Genomic DNA, 19,982 nt, shown 5'->3' with positions numbered 1-19,982 from the left:
CTATATAGGAGCCGACCCCGGTCCCTCGCGCTGATCTTTCCCCACAATCCGGTCTCAAAGGCATCTTTAGCAGCAGCCACTGCCTTGTCAACATCGCTGACCTGGGCCAAGGACACCTGGCAGATGACCTGTGGTGAAGCAGAGCTGTGAAGCCCTCTCTGGTTTCAGTGGGCACAGACACGACATCTCCTTGCTCATCTGGCCACCTGGGTGGCCTCAGAAAGGAAGGTTGCCAATGGAAGGGCACTGGGCAGTCACAATGAAAGGAAGGTGGGGTCTGGGAAAGGTTTGTATGTGTTTCTATATACCGAGGACCTTCTCTTCACTTTCCCACTGAGCCCACACAGAGCAACAGACTTAGGTTGCACCTACAAGGCTGAGGGTCAGCTTAGCCTTTCCAAACCAAGAGCAGAGACCCATTAATTCAGTGAGTCCCAGGCAGAACGTTTATTTCTTTAGTGGGATAGACTAGACATTGGAGCTGACTCGACCCATCCCTGTCTGCATTGCATGCCCTGAGGGTGTCCCTATGCACTACAGCTCAGGCTTGGGTGCAAGTGTGAGAAGGCGGTAAAAGGTGTGAGGCCAGCTCTCCCTTGCTCTCCCACAGATGACATCTGCTGGGCAGCACTGTCCACACAGCCTCCCTCCCAAGACTCCCAAAACTGGCCTCAAGGTGGAAACGGCTCCTGCTATTTCTGCCTGAGAGCACTGTACACCTTGTCTGTGTCACCACACCTTGTCCACTCCTTTGTGAAACACATTCTTTCAACTTCCTTCAAATGATCCATTTTGACTGTGCTATCTGTTTTCTGGAGTGATGCTATAGAATGGGACAAGATAGAAAATGACCAATATGTACCTGTAAGAGTAAGTGTTATTCCAGGTGTGTACATGTGTGAGAACGCATGTGTGTATGGGTCATGATGCAACAGGTCACAGTCAAGAAAGTCTGACAAACACAGGATTCAGGGAAGAATTTCCCAATATTGGAAAATATTTGAGAAGGTGGGGCTGACACTGGGATTATTGTTGAAGTGTGGAGGGAGAGGGAATGGTTTTCCTTTCTTCCTTGGGGGGATTTTAAACTCTACTCCTAGTCTCTGAAGCAGGCTGAAGACATTTAGAGTCCTCCTGCTTCCCCACCAACCCCTCCCCACCATATCTTCCTCTATACTATTCCTGTATGGAAGACTGGAGACTGACTGCAACACTTTTGTGTCCAAGCAGAGGCCCCCTGGGCTAGGACCCCCAGAGGCCAGGTGGGGGGAGGGGGGAGAGTAGGTCATAGGTGGAGGAACGGTGGGAGGCAGGAGAGAAGCAGGTGCTGGGCCTGCACTCACACTCCCATCTGTCGGGTTGATGGTCTCATAGGTCTTGGTGCCCTCAGCATCCACAAACGTTCCCCCAATGAAGAGCTGGTGGGGCATTTGGAGGGTCAGCTTGTTCACTGCCTTTTCCACCTGGGAAGGAAGGTTTCATAGATTTTAGCTTTAGTGTGGATTCTTCACAAATGGGAATCAGTGACTGGCACAAACCCACAGGGAGACAAAGGAAACACAGATAGATAGACAACCACTGGTGCACGTGCAAACGCGCGCACGCACACACGCACGGGCTATTATGTGGGCAGTCTGAGGAGCTGAGTGGTAAGAAGAAATGAAGAGCACAGACTCTGAGGCCAGACTACCTGGGTTGGAGTCCCAGCTCTACCACTTACCTGTTATGTGACTTCAGGCTGGTTGCTTGGTCTCCACACATAGGAAGTAGGTGGATAGACCCTTATAAGCCACCAGACATGACACCAGCCTCACCACTCACATCCATACATATCTGCAACTCCACACTGAATTCAGGAGCCTCTGGGATGCCACCCCCAAACCTGTTTATCAGTCACTTTTTCACAAAACCAAAACCAACCTGAGGTCTATTCTGACCACCTTTCTTCATCAGCTTTTGTTTCATACTACCAGCCAAACAAACTACCCTAAAGCTAATTCCTATGGGAGTTGGTTACCTACCAAGATAATCTGGGATATTTTTCAAGAGTTTCTTTAAAAAACAACAGCAAAGACAACAAAACAGATTTATAATTACTTCAGCATCCTTCCATAACACAATTTGAATGTGTAGAAACATTTGTTTTCCTTTTTGAGAAAACATTTCCAATTTCTTTCTCTCTTGCTTTCTTTTTTCTTTTTTTCTGGCATTTCAACAAAAATAATTTGATGGAGAGAATTGGTTACACAGGTGGTGGAAGAGCTGAGAAGCTGTGAGTCAACTCAGAGATCAGCAACAGTAGGAAGCCACTGCCATAACTAAATTATAGGGACAAATGGAGGAGGTGGTGGTACCAGTATTAGGAGCTAGGGCTACCCAGAGGAACCAGAATCCCGGCAGGGTGATCTGGCAGGAGCTGGAGGCACAGTAGACATGCAGCCACCGCTGGAAAAGCCCACCAAAGGAGAAACAGGGAGAGAAGTCCTCTGTAAAAGCCTCTTCTTGATATCCTGGTCTCATGTCTTAGGACTCAGAACTTATCCCAAATACTGAGTCTTAGACAATAATTTCCTCTATTGAGGTTGCCCTACTGCCCTGGCATCCTTAGGGTATCGAGTTGCCAGGGAAAGCCTGGGACACTGAAGGGTGGTCTCATGGGGATCCTTCCTTCTTGTACATCCAGGTTTCCCCCATGTGTCATTTTGGATCCATAGATATGGATGCCTGAGGGGTCTGCAGGGCCATACCCATGTGGGGGCCCCCAGTACTCACGTAGTCAATGATGCATTCACTCTCTTTGTTGTTTCCTCGCAACTTTCTCACTAATAGTTGGATGAAGTCCTTAAAGGTGGTTGCCATGTAAACGTCTTCATTTTCCAATTCCAGGCCATCACACAGCTCTTTTACTTCCTCTACCAGTCTGGAGGAAAGGAGATAAAAAAAATGGGAGCATGGGAAGAGGCTTGGCAGACATGCATTGTTCTAGTGGCAGAGGTGGTGATGCCAAACATACTTACCCAGAGGAAACCTTCATCTCAGCACCCAAAGCATGAGTATTAGTCTAGAATTGAGGTTAAAATCCCAGTCCATGGTCTCAGAAGGCCCTGGTTTCAAGTTCTGGCTCCACCAATTACTAATCTGTGACCTTGGGCAAATGACTAATTCTTCTGAGTCTTAGTTTGTTTACCAGAAAAATGGGAATAATAATAGTGCTACTACTATTTTGTGATGTGTAAATGAGATAATTCAACTATTAATAATAATAATTAATAGAAAATTAATAATAATATTCAAAAGACACTGTTAAAAAATGAAGACAAGCCATAGGTTGGAAGAAAATATTTTCAAATAACATATCTGATAAAGGACTTTTATTTAGACTATATTAAGAACTCTCAAAACTCAACACTAAGAAAAAAAAATCTAAGTAAAAATGGTCAGAAGATTGAACAGATTCACTAAAGAAGAAATATGGATGGCAAATAAGCATATGAAAAGATGCTCAATTTGCAATAATATGGATGGACCGAGAGGGTATTACACTAAGTGAAATAAGTCAAACTGAAAATGACAAATACCATATGACCTACTTTTATGTGGAATCTAAAGAGCAGAATAAATGAGCAAAGAAAACACAAATAGACTCATTGGTACAGAGAACAAACTAATGGTTGCTAGATGGGGTGAGGCTGGGGGAATGGGTGAGAAAGGTGAAAGGATTAAGCAGTACAAATGAATAGTCACAAAATAGTCCTGGGGATGTGAAATACAATGTGGGGAATCTAGTCAATAATGTTGTAAAAACTATGTATGGTGTCAGATGGGTACTAGACTTATTGGGAGATCACTTCTTAAATTACATAAATGCCTAACAACTGCACTGTACACCTGAAACTAGTAAAATAATATTGAATGCCAACTATTATTTAAAAAATACATACAGTCACAGGATGTAAAGTACAGCATAGGGAATGTAGTCAATGGTATTGTAATAGCTATGTATGATGTCAGATGGGCAGTAGAATTCTTGTGTTTATCACTTTGTGAGGTGTTTAAATGTTTAATCATTATGTTGTTTTGTATACTTGGAACTAATAAAACAAGAAAAGATGCTCAACACTGTTAGTTATTAGGAAAAATGCAAATTAAAAGCACAAGTTATGGCTACATACTCATTAGAACATCTAAAATTAAAAAGCTTGACCATACCAATTTACCAATAAATATGCAGAGCAACTGAACTGTCATACACTGCTCGTGGGATTGTAAAATGATACTTTGGAACCCACTTTGTAAAGCATTTTGGCAGTTTCTTAAAAATTAAACATATACTTACCATTTCACTCTTAGGTACTTACTTAAGAGAAATAAAAACCTATGTTTAGACAGAAGATGACAGAGTAGGAAGCTCCAAAAATCCATCCCTCCACCTAAATAACTATTGAACTGGTAGGAAGTGTCTTAATCAAACATTCTGAAATTCTAGACTTTAGTCAAACATTTGCAGTATCCAGGGGAGTACATAATGTGGAGGCTGGCAAATGTCAGTAGATTTCAGTGAATTTACTCCTTTCGGTGAGGTATTGGCTGCCGTCTCTTACCTCTCTCTCTGTGACAGGAAGCAGTAGAGGCAGTTGGCCACATTCCTGATTGCAGCTCCCTGGAGCCAGGGTGAGCAATAACGACTTTGTCTTTTGTAACTCAGGATTATGATACTTCTTTTGATCACTGAGGAACCAACACAAAGTCTAGCAGCCATTGTTTCAACCCTTACAGGCTGAAGCAACTTCTAGGGGATTTAAAGAAGCAGTACTTTTATTTTTCCATTTTGGGAGCCAGACATTTAAGAAAATCCTTGTTAGGCCACTGGTTGACCACAAAGATAACAGAAGAGAAACTTCAATGACTACACACAACAAGGAATACACACTTTGTAAAAAACAGTTTGGAAAAGTCACAAATGGATGGCTCCAGCACTCAGGAAGCAAGATTTTGCAACCTCTGAGGAGTGAGAGAATTAGATTTTCAGAAATACTACAATATAACATTCAAAACGTCCAGTTTTGAACAAAAGAAATTGTAAAAATATGAAAAAAACAGTGAATTATAGCCCATTCATAGGAAAAAATGAATTTGGAAAAAAAAACAACAAATCATCCCTGAGGAAGAACAGATATTGAAATTGTTAGTCAAAGATGTTAAATCAACTGTCTTAAATATGTTCAATGATTTAAAGAAAACCATGGACAAAGAACTAAAGAAAATAAGGAAAATGATGTATGAAAAAATAAGAAAATCAATAGATAGAAATTATAATAAGAAACCAAAAAATTTCTCAAGATGACAAGTACAATAACTGAAATGAAAAAGTCCCTAGATGGGTTCAACAGCAGATTTAAGCTGGCAGAAGAAAGAATCAGTGAACTTGAAATTATCCAGTATGAGGAACCAAAAGAAAAAAGAATAAATAAAAATGAATAGAGGCTGAGAGACCTGTGGGATATCATAAAACATATCAACATACTCATTACTGAAAAACAAAGAGATAGGGTCAGAAAAAATATTTTAAGAAATAGTGATTAAAAGGTTCCCATATCTGAGGAAACATATGAATATACACATCCAAAAAGCTCAAAGAACTCCAAGCAGGATGAACTTGAAGAAAATCACGCTGAGACATATTACAGTCAACTCACTGAAATGCAAAGACAAAGAAGGTATTGGGAAAAACATCAAGAAAGAAGTGACTCCTCATATACAAAGGATCCTCAATAAGACTGAAAGCTGATTTTCCCTCAAATACTATGAAGACTCGAAGGTAGTGGGATTGAAAAATCCTGAAAGAAAAATTAATCAACCAAGAATTAATGAAGGAGACATAAAGACATTTCTAAATAAACAAAAGCTGAGGGAGTTCGTTACCAGTAGATCTGCCCTACAAGAAATCTTAAAGGAAATCTTTCAGGCTGAAATGAAGGACACTAAAAAGTAACTCAAAACCTAAAAAAATAAAGAACATTGGCAAAGGTAACTACATAGGTAAATATGAAAGCCAGTAGTATTGTAATTTTGGTATAGTATATAACTTTTCTCTTTTTAAAAAACAATTTTATTAAAATATAGTTAACATACAATATTATATTAGTTTCAGGTATACACAATAGTTATTCAACATTAATATATCTAAGGAAGTGATCACCATGATACGTCCAGCAATAATTTGACACCATACTATGCTATCACAATATCATTGACTATATTCCCCATTCTGTGTATTACATCCTCATGACTTATTTGTTTTATACCTGAAAATTTGAGACTCTTAGGTGAAGGGGACTTCACCGTTTTCCCCCCTTTTAAAATTTTTCAATTAAAGTTGACATTTAATATTATTTTATATTAATTTCAGGTGAAGAGCATAGTGGTTAGATATTTATATAATTGAAAAAGTAATCCCCCTGATGAGTCTAGGACCCACCTGTCACTACACATAGTTTATTGACTATATTCCCTATGCTTTACATCTCTGTGACCTATTTTGTAACTAACAATTTGCATTAATTCTTAATGCCTTCATCTTTTTTACCCTGTCCTCCAACCCCCTTGCATCTATCACCCCAATAAATCTAGCACCAATCTGACACCATACATAGTTATTACAGTATTATTGAATACATTTCCTTAGCTATACCCTACATCCCCATGATTACTTTGTAACAACCACATTATACTTCTTAATCCCTTTCCCTCTTTCACACATTCCCAACTCCCCTCCCATATGGCAACCATCAAAATGTTCTCTGTATCTATAAGTTTGTTTCTGTTTTGTTTTATTTCTTTAGATTCCACATAGAAGTGAAATCACATTACATCTGTCTTTCACTATCTGACATACTTCACTCAGCACCATGTCCCTCCATGTCCATCTATACCACCGCAGATGGTGAGAACCATTCCCTTCGATGACCGAGCAATATTTGATTGTACATATGTACCACCTACTCTTTATCCATTCATACATCCACAGACACCAAAGCTGCCTCCATATCTTGGCTATTGTAAACAATGTTATAGTGAACATATGGATGCACATATCCCCTCAAAGTAGTGTTTTGGGTTTCTTCAGATAATTACCCAGAAGAGAGATTACTGGGTCCTTCTTTGTCACTTGTTATAGACTTTGTTTTAAAGTCTATTTTCTCTGGTATACGTATTGCTATTACAGCTTTTTAAATTTTATTTCCATTTTCATGAAATATCTTTTCCCTCATCCTTTTACTTTCAATCTGTGTTTCTTTTGATCTAAAGTGAGTCTCTTGTAAGCAGCATATGTAAGAATCTTGTTTCCTTATCCATCCAGCCACCCAATGTCTTTTAACTGGAGCCTTTAATCATTTACATTTGAAGTAATTATTGATAGATACCATTATTGCCATTTTTTATTCATATTTTTCATCTTTTTTTTTTACTTAAAGAAGTCCAAGATTCCTTGTAATACTGGTTTGGTGGTGATGAACGCCTTTAGCTTTTTCTTGTCTGGGAACCTCTTTATTTGTCCTTCGAATCTAAATAATAGCTTTGCTGGGTAGAGTAGTCTTGGCTGTAGGTCCTTACTTTTTATCACTTTGAATAGTTCCTGCAAAGTTTCTGCTGAGAAATCAGCTGATAGTCTTGTGGGAGCTCCCTTGTAGATAGCTAACTGCTTTTCTCTTCCTGCTTTTAAGATCCTCTCCTTGTCTTTAACCTTTGGCATTTTAATTATGATGTGTCTTGGTGTGGGCCTCTTTGGGTTCATCTTGTTTGCCACTCTCTGCACGTTCTGGACTTGTATATCTATTCCTTCATCACATTAGGGAAGTTCTCTGTCATTATTTCTTCAACTCCTTGCTCTCTCTCTTCTCCTTCTGGTACCCCTGTGATGCGAATTTTGGTATGCTTGATATTGTTTCAGAGGCTCCCTTAAACTGTCCTCATTTTTTTGGATTTCTTTTTTCTTTTTGCTCTTCTGATTGGGTGTTTTATGCTACCTTATCTTCTAAATTGCTGATTCGATCCTCTCCTTCATCTAATCCACTGTTGATTCCCTCTAATGTATTTTTCATTTCAGTTACTGTAGTCTTTACTTCTGACAGGTTCTTTTTCATGTTTTCTATCTCCATTCTTATGTCTCCTATCTCTTCATTGAAGTTTTCCCTGAGATTGAGAATCCTTATAACCAGTGTTTGGAATTCTGTTTCTGGTAGATTGTTTGTCTCCATTTTCTTTAGTTCTTTTACTGGAGCTTTGTTCTGTTCTTTTATTTCAGAATTGTTTTTTGTCTCCCCATTTGGCTGCTTCCCTGAGTTTCTTTCTATGAAGGGCTGTTATGCCTCTCAGTCTTAGTAAAGTGGCCTTATGCAGTAGTTGTCCTGTGAGACCCAGTGGTGCAATCTCCCTGGTCACTAGAGCCAGGTGCTCCAGGTGAGTCCCTTGTGTGGGTTGTGTGTGCCTTCCTATTATAGTTGAGACTTGCTTGCTGTTTGCACATCAATGGGAGGGATTAACCCCTGGCTGTGACTACAGTGGAGGAGCTCTCTGCAGTGGTTGACCCTACAGAGTAGGGTTCACTTTAGAGGGACTCTGGTATTTGCCCAGGCTGCCCTTTGGGTCATCCGAGTCATCCTCGGATGGCTGCAAGATTACCTGGCCCAGTGCAAACCTGGCCACTTGGCCTGCCTGCCCCTAGGCCTCATGGAAGGGGACCCACTGAAGGCCAAGTTCAGCCACAGTCTGTGTCCCACTTGGGGCCATGTGGTATGAGCCACAAAGCAACCCAGAGATGATTGCCACCCATGCTGTCCTTTTAGGTGTCTTAAGAGGCCAAGCCATGAACCAAGACTGGCTATCACTAGTGCCAGACACAGGGGTGCTCAGCCAGAGGTATAGGACACACTGAAGCCAGATGCTGCTTGTTCGGGTTTTGTGAACCTTTGAGAGATTTTAGAAAAGTCCACAGCTTGAGCCAAGGTAGGTGGTTTATATAGAAAAGCCACTGGAAGCAGCTTGTATGTGCTCAAAAGTTGTGTGGGGCATAGTCTCAGGGAATCACTAGAGTGGGGCAGACAAAAGGTGATAGCCAGTTTGATGGAGACTCAAATATGGCACCTGCGCACAGTGAGGGAGAGGGCTCAACAAAGAAACAATGGCTTCTGCCAGCTCCTCTGTCTGGGAGAAAGCTGCCCTTCACCCTGAAGCTAGACAATTCAGTTCTTCCCCATATGTCCCTGGTGCCTTTCAAGCTGCTGCCCCAGCACTGGAGCTCAGAGTAAGTCAGTCCATCAGTGAGTAAGTCTGTGCATAGTCCCTTTAAGAGGAGCACTTGGGAGTGCAGCTGCCCTACATTTCACTCAGCCACAATCTCTGCTGGTTTTCACAGCCAGAAGTTATAGGGACTTCTCTCCTCAGCACTGAAACTCTGAGATGGGGAGGGGCTGGGATCCCTTGCTCCTTGCAGGGGGCAGGGGGCTCCACAGGCTAAATATCCCTCCCAATTTTTAATGGTCACATGCATGTGTGGGACCAGCCCATCTTGTACCTCTGCCCCTCCTACTAGTCTCGAGGTGGCTTCTTCTTTATGTTCCTAGTTGTAGGGCTTCAGTTCAGCTAGACTTCAGGTGATTCTCCATAATGGTTGTTCTGTGGTTTAGTTGTAATTAATGTGGTCCTGAGAGAAGGGGAGTGCAGTGTTTACTTACTTCGCCATCTTGACTAGAAATCTCTCTCTTTTTCTTATATGGTATAATAGACAAATGCATAAAACAGTAAGTTAAGCTCTATATTAATGGGTATACAATGTGTAAAGATGTGACCTGTGACAATAACAATGTAAATGGGGATGTATAGAGATGTATAGGATTAGAGTGTTTATACATTACTGAAATTAAGTTGATATTATTTAAACTAAATTATTATAGGTTTAAGATGTTAATTGTATTCTCCAAGGTAATAACTAAGAAATAAGTAAAAAGAAATAAGAAAGGAATCAAAGTTGTACACTACCAAAAAAAGCAGTAATGGAGAAATTGAGGAATAAAAAGCATATATGACATACAAAAACCAAATAAATAAATGCCAAAAGTAAATCCTTTTTAAATCAGTAATCTTGTTAAATGAAAATGGAGTAAACTCTCCTATTAAAAACATAGATTGGAAGAATGAATAAAAAACAGCATCCATCCATATGCTACAAGGGATTCACTTTAGATAAAATTACATAAAAAGGTTGAAAGTACAAAAGTGGAAAAGATATTCCATGCAAATAGAAACCAAAAAAGGGTTGGGGTGGCTGCATTATTGTCAGACAAAATGGACTTTAAATTGAAAAACTTTACAAGAAACAAAGAATATTGATAAAAAAAATTGACACAGCAAGAGGATATAACAATTATAATCATATATGCACCGAGAAACACAACCCCATAATAAACAAAGCAAAAATTGACAGAATTGAAGGGAGAAATATACATTTTACAATAATATTTAAAAATGTAAATACCCAACTTTCAATAATGAACAGAACACCACAGGGAAGACAAATAAGGAAAGAGAGGACATGAAAACACTATAAACCAATTGTATATCTACAGAGCACTCCACCCAAGAAGAGCAGAATTGACATTCTTCTCAAGTGCACATGGGAGATTCTCCAAGGTAAACCATTTGTTAGCCACACAATAAGTCTTAATAAATTTTAAAACACTGAAATTGTATAAAGCATCTTTTTGATCACAATGGAATGAAACTAGAAATCAATAGCAAAAAGAACATGGAAAAATATCACAAATTTTTGGAAATTAAACAGTATATTCTTAAACAACCAATGGGTGGAAGAAGAAATCCCGGGGAAACTGAAAAATATTATCAGTCAAAGGAAAACAAAAACACAACATACCAAAACTTATGGATCACAGCAAAAGTAGTGCTAAGAGGGAAATTTCTAACTGTAATATATACAATAAGAAAGAAGAAAGATCTCAAATCAATACACAACACAACTAGAAAAAAGAAAAGTAACCTAAACCCAAAGCTATCAGAAAGAAAAAAATAACAAAGACTAGAGCAGAAATAAATGAAATAGACTTGTAATTTTTTTCTTTTGTAGTGTCTTTGGTTTGGCTAACAGGGTAATGCTGGCTTTGTAGAATTTGTAAGCATTCCTTCCTATTCAATTTTTTGCAATAGTTTGAGAAAGGTACACTCTGTTCAGATTTTCTGTTTCTTCCTCATTCAGTCTTGGAAGGTTGCTTATTTCTAGAAATTTATCCATTTCTTCTGGGTTTATCCAATTTGTTGGTATGTAATTGTTCATACTATTCTTTAATGACCCTTTGCATTTCTGTGGTGTTGATTGTAACCTCTTTAATTTTTGATTTTACTTATTTGGGCACTCTCTCTTTTTTCTTTTTTAAAGACTTTTATTAAAATATAGCTAACATACAATATTATATTAGTTTCAGGTGTACATTATAGTCATTCAACATTTAGATACCTAAAGATCTCTTTTTTTTCCCTTGATGAATATGGCTAAAGGTACAAAAATTCTCAACAAAATATCAGCAAACTGAATTCAACAATACATTAAAAGGATTATACACCATCATCAAGTGGTCATGCAAGAATGGTTTGATATCCACAAATCAATGTGATACACCATATCAACAAAACTAAGGATAAAAATCATATGTCATCTCGGGAGATTCAGAAAAACATCCAACATCCACGTAGGATAAGAACTCTCAACAAAGTAGGTATAGAGGGAACTTACCTTAACATAATAAAGGCTATATATGACAAGTCTACAGCTAACATCATTATGGTGAAAGACTTAAAGCTTTTTCTCTAAGATCAGGAATAACACAGGGATGCCCACTCTAACCACTTCTATTCAGCATAGTACTGTAAGTCCTACCACAAGCAATTAGGCAAGAAAAATAAATAAAAGGCATGTAAATTGGAAAGGAAGAAGTAAAATGAGCTCTTTTCATAGATGACATAATCTTATACGTAGAAAAATCTAAAAATGCCACCAAAATACTCTTAGAACTAGTAAACAAATTCAGCAAAGTTGCAGGAAACAAAATCAACATACAAAAATCACTTGCATTTCTATACACTAAATATGAGCATCTGAAAAGGGAAACAAGAGAAGAATCTTATTTATAATAGCATTGCAAAGAATAAAATACTTGGGAATAAATTTAACCAAGGAGATAAGAGACCTGTAAACTGAAAACTATAAAATATTTCCGAAAGAAATTTAAAAAGACACAAAGAAATGGTAAAGCATATTGTGTTCATGGATTTGAAGACAATATTGTTAAAATGATCATACTACCCAAAGCTATCTACAGATTTGTTTACTCTTTATCAAAAGCCCAATGTCATTTTTATAGAAATAGAAAAAGCAGTCCTAAAAGTCATATGGAACCACAAAGGACCTGATTAGCCAAAACAATCTTGAGAAGAACAAAGCTGGAGGCCTCATACTCCTAAATTCAAAATATATTACAAAGCTATAGTAATCAAAAATATGATACTGGTATAAAGGCAGACATATAGGAAAATGGAACAGAATAGAGAGCCCAGAAGTAAACTCATGCATATATGGTTATCTAATCTTTAAGAAGGTGCCAAGAATATTCAATGGGAGAAAGATAATCTCTTCAACAAATGGTGGGAAAACTGAATACTCACATGCAAAAGACTGAAATTGGACCTTAATCTTAAACCACACACAAACATTGTATAGATGTAGGTGTGAACAAAACTATCTCCATTTTTGTGTCCTTTCATGCAGTGACCTTTGACCAACCTCACTGTCCTTAGTAAGAATATCAAAGCTTTCTAGTTGATGATTATCTGTGTTCCTTAAAATGTAGCCATAAATATGTTTGTTATTAACAGCCGAATAGCATGACAATTGAGATAAATATCAAACTAGTAATAGTACCAATTATAAACAATCATCTATCACAAGACCATCAGGAGGTATGGCCCGTGGCGCTACGTCATTCTTTGTCTCTTTGTCTTGTCAATCATTAATACTTGAGTTACACTATTAAAAATTGTCACCCCAATAAATTAAAAAAAAAAGTATTGTAACGGGGATCTGGTAGTGGAGAATAATTTGCGCAGAACTGTTGGCCCATCTGTCCACTCTAACTCATAATTTTCCCAAAAGTAAATTACCTTACAATAAGTCCTTCATATTCTACAGAATTGCCTGTTTCATCTTTCAGTCTGAAGGTACTTTTTTGTTACAGTGGCCATTACAGCTTTGTCAGACAAATATCAGTTCAAAATGGATTAAAGACTTAAATGCAATATCTGAAATTGTAAAACTCCTAGAAGAAAACATAAAAGAAAAGCTTCATGACATTAGTCTTGGCAATGATTTCTTGGATATGACACTAATATCACAGGCAACAGAAGCCAAAATAGACAAGTGGGATGACATTAAACTAAACAGTTTCTCTCTGCAAACGAAGCAAGCAACAGAACGAGAAGTCAACTTATAGAATGGGAGAAAATATTCGCAAACCATCTATCTGATAAGGGGTTAATATCCAAAATACGACTTAACAGCAAAAAATCCACAAATAACCCAATTTAAAAGTGGTTGAAAGACTTGAAGATATTTCTCCAAAGAAGACATACAGATGGCCAACAGGTATATGAAAAGATGCTCAACATCACTCATCATCAGGAAAATGCAAGTCAAACCCACAATGAGACATCACCTCACACTTATTAGGATGGCCATTATCAAACAAAATATAACACAAAACAAACAAACAAACAAACAAAAAACAGAAAAATCAAGTGCTGGCAAGGATGTGGGGAAATTGGAACTCTTGTGTATTTTTGGTGGGAATGTAAAATGGTGTAGATACTACGGAAAACAGTATGGAGGTTGCTAAAAACATTAGACAGAGAATTACATGTGATCCAACAATCCTGCTTCTGGGTATTTATCCAAAAGAATTGAAATTAGGATCTCAAAATGATATCTGCACTCCTTTGTTCATTGTTCACTATAGCCAAAAGGCAGAAACAACCTAAGTGTCCATCAAAATATGAATGTATAAATAAAATGTGGTATATATCTACAATGGAATATTATTCAACCTTGAAAAAGAAGAAAATTCTGTCATATGCTACAACATGGTAAACCTGGAGGACATTATACTTAGGGAAATAAGCCAGTCACAGAAGGACAAATACTGTATGATTCCACTTATATGAGGCATCTAAAGTAGTCAAACTCATTGAAGCAGAAAGTAGAATGGTGGTTGCCAGGGGCTGGGGGCAGGGAGGGGAAAATGGGGAGTTGCTGTTCAATGGGTACAAAGTCTCAGTCATGAAAGAAGAAAAAGTTCTAAAGATCCTAATTTCAATTCAAAAGATACTCCTATGTTTGATATTATTATTCTGTCGTGGAAAACATCATATGGATATAGAAAATGTGGTGGTTTAGTGAACAATGAAAGATGTCACATCACATCTAAAATAACTTTTTCTTCTTATATTTACACTTTCCTAATTAATAAAATGGGACCATATTATAGTAGCTTCTTCCTGTATGTTCTCTAGTCATATCTATCTCCTCTTTATCCATTGTCTGTGCTCTCCCAGACACTAATTAGATCTTAGAAAATAATAATCATTACCACCATCAACAACTATTTATTAAATGGAATATAAAAGAGATAGGAACAGATACCTATGTAATCTTTAATATGTGTCTGATATTGTGCAAGACATTTAAATAATTTTACAGAACACCTGCAAGGTAGATATTACTAAATGGGGGAAATTGAGGATTTAAGAGATAATTTTCCCAAGTTTTCCCCAGGGGTAGTGAAAGATGGCTATTAATAAAATAGTTGATAATGGATGGACCTTGAGGTTATAATGCTAAGCGAAATAAGTCAGACAGAAAAAGCAGAGAACCATATAATTTCACTGATATGTGGCATATAAACCAAAAACAACAAAAGAACAAGACAAACAAATGAGAAACAAAAACTCATAGACACAGACAATAGTTTAGTGGTTACCAGAGGGTAAGGGGGGTGGGGGGTGGGAGATGAGGGTAAAGGGGATCATATATATGGTGATGGAAGGAGAACTGACTCTGGGTGGTGAACACACAATGGGATTTATAGATGATGTAATGCAGAATTGTACAGCTGAAATCTATGTAACTTTACTAACAATTGTCACCCCAATAAATTTTAAAACATAAATAAATAAATAAAACAGTTGATTGAAAGCGTTGGTGTGGGTTAAGTAATAAAGGCCACAAAGAAGCAAAGTCTTTGTCTTCTAAGAACTTACAACGTACTGGGAGAAATAGGATATATACAAATGTTACAATGCAAAGATGTACGAAATACATAATCAACATTGGAGAAATGGAGGGGAAGATGAGATCATGCATGAATGACAGAATTAAGTTTTGAGAACTATTTCAACACCAAAGAAAATCATAGCTAATAATTATTAAAAGCCAATCACTTTATGCATTTTTGATGCTGCTCTTAAAGTTTCATATATACTAAGCCAAAAAAAAAATACAAAAGAAAAAAAGGCAGGTCTCTTTCTTCCAGTTTTAGAATAAGGATTTTGAGGCACACATAGGTTAAGAGCATTACCCAAGAACATAGCTAACATGTGGTGCTTGTACAGAAGTGTATTCACATACTTCACTGAGTATATCATAATTTGAATTCACTCTTCACCTCCTATAACTTAAGGTTTATCATAATTAAATTCTAGCATATTCTCAAATTCTTCCCAAAAGTTTTGTTTGTTTGTTTAAATCAGTACCTAAGCCTGGGCAATCCCACTAAAAGGACTAACCTAGACCAGCAAGCCCCAGCTGGTCTGGCAGCTGATTGCAGACACTCAAGTGAGCCCATCTGAAGTACAAGAAACCCCTCCCCGCATGTGTCAGACATCTCTGTTTCTGCCTTCCCAGCACTCACTTCCTCTGCTTCTGGGAACAACATTGACATTTTCCACAGAAACAACCTTCTCCCCTCTTTCTAGAGATGTGAGTTCAATGTAGTTGGCTTAATCCTTGGCTCCAGAGATGGGCACATGTCCAAGCTTTGGTCAATCAGAGCGTGCCTCCCCCGGCCACTGATTGGTTCGTGACTCTAGCAGAGCCAGTAAAATTCAAGTCAAGGGCTTCTGTAATAACTGCTGGGGAAGCATCCCCTTTTTAATGGGAATGTTGAAAAGACAAGAAATTAGACCAGAGCTACTGGGCAGCTATCTTGTCACTATGAGGAGAAATCCTACCCCACAATGAAGCAACACACGATGACAACATTAATGACATAATTTGAGCCTTTGGAGTAGTCAGCTATGCCTAAAGAAAGCCACCATGGACTTTTCTTTTTCCCCTTCTCCCCTCCCTTCCCCCAACTCTGAGTCAAGCCATTGTTTCTCAATCTAGCTGTAGATGGTGCAGCTCACTGGCCCATGTGGGAATCGAACTGGTTACCCCGCTGTTAGGAGCACAGCGCTCCAACCAACTGAGCCACCCAGCTGCCCCACCATGGACTTTTGGACTTTATTTATTTATTTATTTATTTATTTATTTATTTATTTATTTTTGTTAATTTGCTTAAACCAGGTTGAATTACTGGTTAATTTGCTTAAACCAGGTTGAGTTACTATTGCTATAAGCAAAGGTGTTTTAATACATTCCATCCACATCTTTCCCTTTATACACTGTCAAGTGGCAAGCAGGACAATTCATATGAAGTTGAAGAACAAGTAAACTAATCTATGGTGATGGATTGTCCGTGGGGCATGGGGCCACTGACAGGAAAGGGGCAGGAGGGAACCTCCTGGGGATGAGGCTGGTGTCTGTCTAGATTAAGATATGACTTGTGCTATATATGATACATACAACATAATCTATATATTATATATGATAAAACTGTGTGGGTTATACAAGTTAAATAAAGCTTACCAAACTGTTCTCTTTATGATCTGTGCACCTCACTATACAGAGCTATACCTCAATTTTTAAAATATTACAGTAATTAACACCCAGCACATGCCTCATGGGGCCATTTGTGAGGTTAGATTTATCTGCTCAGGCATACCTGCCTGTCCCTTTCCCCTCACATATCTTGGCTGTCACTGGGAGTGTTGGGGCTTGTGGCAGTTTTAAAACAGAGCCACACATTAATTTATCCTCCTCCGATTGAGGGGTGGGTCTCAGCCCCACTACCTGCCCTTGAATCTGGATGAGTTTGTGACTGCTGAGACCACTCAAGTCAGTAGCAGTGACACAATGAGACTTTCCAGACTGGGTGATGAAAGTCGTTACCATACCTGCCTTGTTTGCGGGCACTCTCACTCTCAGCCTTGTGAGCTGCTACAGAGAAAAGTCCAAGTCCGCAAGCTGCCACATGCAGGTACCTGGTCAGCGGTGCCAGAAAAGCAGCTGCCAGGCTACCTGGCCCAGGCACCAGTAATGGCAGTGAGAAGCCAGCTAGCAGCAGTACATTCCTACCCAATTGTCCCAGCTCCCACCAGTCCACTGACCTGTAGCCATTTGAGGTGACCTGCCAGGCTTGTGGGCCCTTTCTAGATCTCTGATCTGCATAATCAATGAGCATAACAAATGGTGGTCGTTTTCCTGCCATTCAGTTTTGGGGTGATGTACGACACAGCCTCAGACATTTGGAATGGGACCCTCCACCCCTGGCCATACCTCACAATGTCCACTGATGCGGCCCCTGACTTGAAGAAATCGGTGGAGTCTTCCACCTCCGGGATGCTAGGGAGAATCCGCTTCCAGGCACTCTGAAAAATAGGCATGGTGAGAACACAGCTCCCAGGGGAGATGGAAGCAGGTATCAGTCATCGGGATGAGAGCAGCCCCTGACATGTGCGTGGACAGCCTGGTATCAGATTGGGCCTCGTCCCCCTCCAAGGTACAGCTGCTTTGAGGAGTCTGAAGGTCTTGGAGTGACCACCCCCTGGAGAGAGAGATACTGCCAAAGCCCAGGCCTCTCAGCTGCTGTCCTCATACCCACCTCACCTTGATCCTCAGCTTTTCTGGGATCCCCATGACAATCCAGGGCTGGAAGGAGGACGGAAGTGCCAGAGTTGAAGGTGTGGCTGGGAACTAGGAAGGCAGGGCCCAGCTCCTCCTGGGTCTCCCTTACGCCTGGCCTCACCTTGCTGCTATTGTCTAGGTTTGAATATCCCCAGCATGACAGTGGTGTGTGGGTGTTGCGGTATGGAAGGGAAAGCAAAATGAGGGGTAGTTATGCGGAAGAAAACAAGGCACACTGATGGGACTCAGAAGGCTTGGGTCTTGTCCTCGCTGAGAGGCTAGCTGGTTCTGTCCCCAGATCTGTGGAGGGTAGCGGTGCCCGCCAGCCGGCCTTGTGGTACAGTGACAGCTGAGTGGGCAGCACCTTCCCAGTCTCCCACAAAGGAATGACTATTTCCCAGTCCAGCCCAGGACGGAATGACTATTTTCTGGGCAGGCTCCCAGCCAGACCTATCAGGACAGGAACCAGGAGGGGCCTCAGGCTCTGTCAGAGCTCAAGGCCACTGCCAGTATTGGATGGGTAGGGGGGGTGCAGGTAGGCAGACCCAACTGGGACCAGCCTCCCATGACCCCTAGTCTAACCTCTCCCCCCTCGTTCTTTTTTGGGAAGGTGCCACGGGTTTACCCTTCCCATACTCAGTTTGACCATTAGCAGCCATGCTGAGCCACTCCCTGTCCCCACATGACTGCCGACTGCCCTTCACACCTCTGCCTGGGGCCCTTGCCCATTGGCAACACATTTAAATTCTAGGCATTCTTCAAGGCCAACTTCTGCACCATCTCTTTCCTGAAACCTTTACTGACTGATTTTTGGACATGGGCTATCCTTTTCAGACTCATGTGGCCTGGGGTCACTGGTCACCTGCTGGTGTATGTGTACACCACTGGTGTACAGTGGTGACATGCCACTGTACGGTGCCTGCAAGACACACCAGCCCTTTTTGGATACATGTGGAACCTCCGAGAGGCAGTGCACCCTGAAGCCACACAGTCTCCTTTAGATCCTAGTTTGATCTCTGACAAGCCATGAAGATGCAGGGAGCTGTTTCCTCATCTGTGCAAGAGGCTGATAATAGCTATGGGAGGATACCTTGTGTGATGCAGGCAGAGTGCTTGGAGTACAGAAGTTGCTCATTAAACACAGTGTCTGTGCCACCTACAATGCCTTGCACGGCTTCAGCTCAAGAGGCTATAAGGCTTGGCTTATTGCCCATGGCCTGCCCCAGCTCACAGTGGGCACTTGATGAGTTCTGCTGAATGGAGAACATGGGCTGACCCCTGCTACAGTCACCAGATCAGACCCTCACCACCAATACTGGGGGGCTGCAACTGCCCCTCACTGGCCTTCATCTCCAGCTATCTCCCTTCCACCCCATTCGCCTCCAGACCATACATCCTGAAAGGGCTCAGGCCAGCTGTGACCAACAGGGGTAATGATAACAACGCTAATGACCAAGAGGCCATATAGGTAGCAGTGGAGGCAAGAACTCTAGGCCCAGCACCTGGGCTCTAGCCCCAGCATTACCCTCAGTACTCCACCTTGGCCCTGTTCCTCAGGGGGGAAATGAAGGTAGCAAAAGTAACTCCTTCATGGAGTTGTTACAGTAATTAAATACACCACTATTCCTGAAGTGTTTAGAACTCTGTCTGCATGGGTACATACTCTAGAAGTATCTGCTTTGTTTGATGACAGTTAAGCTCACTGCCAACATTTATTGAGGTCCTAATAGGCACTACTAAATTGACCTTTTTCATATGTGTTCTCTCCTTCACCATTCACAACATCCATGGAGGCAAGGTTGATTCTTTCTGTTTCACAGATGAAGGACTCAGCTGAAGCAGCGTTTGAATCAGGCCT

General features: G+C 40.2%; 1 protein-coding gene across 2 annotated transcripts in view; it reads right to left on the bottom strand.

Annotated features, from left to right (window-relative positions):
* ALDH1L1 (aldehyde dehydrogenase 1 family member L1) overlaps window positions 1-19,982 on the bottom strand; it is a 114,913-nt gene that overhangs the window by 31,108 nt on the left and 63,823 nt on the right. For both annotated transcript variants that reach the window (XM_033135659.1, XM_033135658.1), the window contains 4 exons: window positions 17,777-17,868; window positions 2,773-2,920; window positions 1,344-1,463; window positions 1-128 (listed from right to left, as the gene is read on the bottom strand). In XM_033135659.1, the coding sequence (XP_032991550.1) occupies window positions 1-128; window positions 1,344-1,463; window positions 2,773-2,920; window positions 17,777-17,868 (488 nt within the window). The remainder of the gene's footprint in view (window positions 129-1,343; window positions 1,464-2,772; window positions 2,921-17,776; window positions 17,869-19,982) is intronic.

This window comes from Rhinolophus ferrumequinum, chromosome 19 (genome assembly GCF_004115265.2).
Source record: "Rhinolophus ferrumequinum isolate MPI-CBG mRhiFer1 chromosome 19, mRhiFer1_v1.p, whole genome shotgun sequence".
NCBI lineage: Eukaryota > Metazoa > Chordata > Mammalia > Chiroptera > Rhinolophidae > Rhinolophus > Rhinolophus ferrumequinum.
This window is presented reverse-complemented; position numbering and strand designations above follow the sequence as displayed.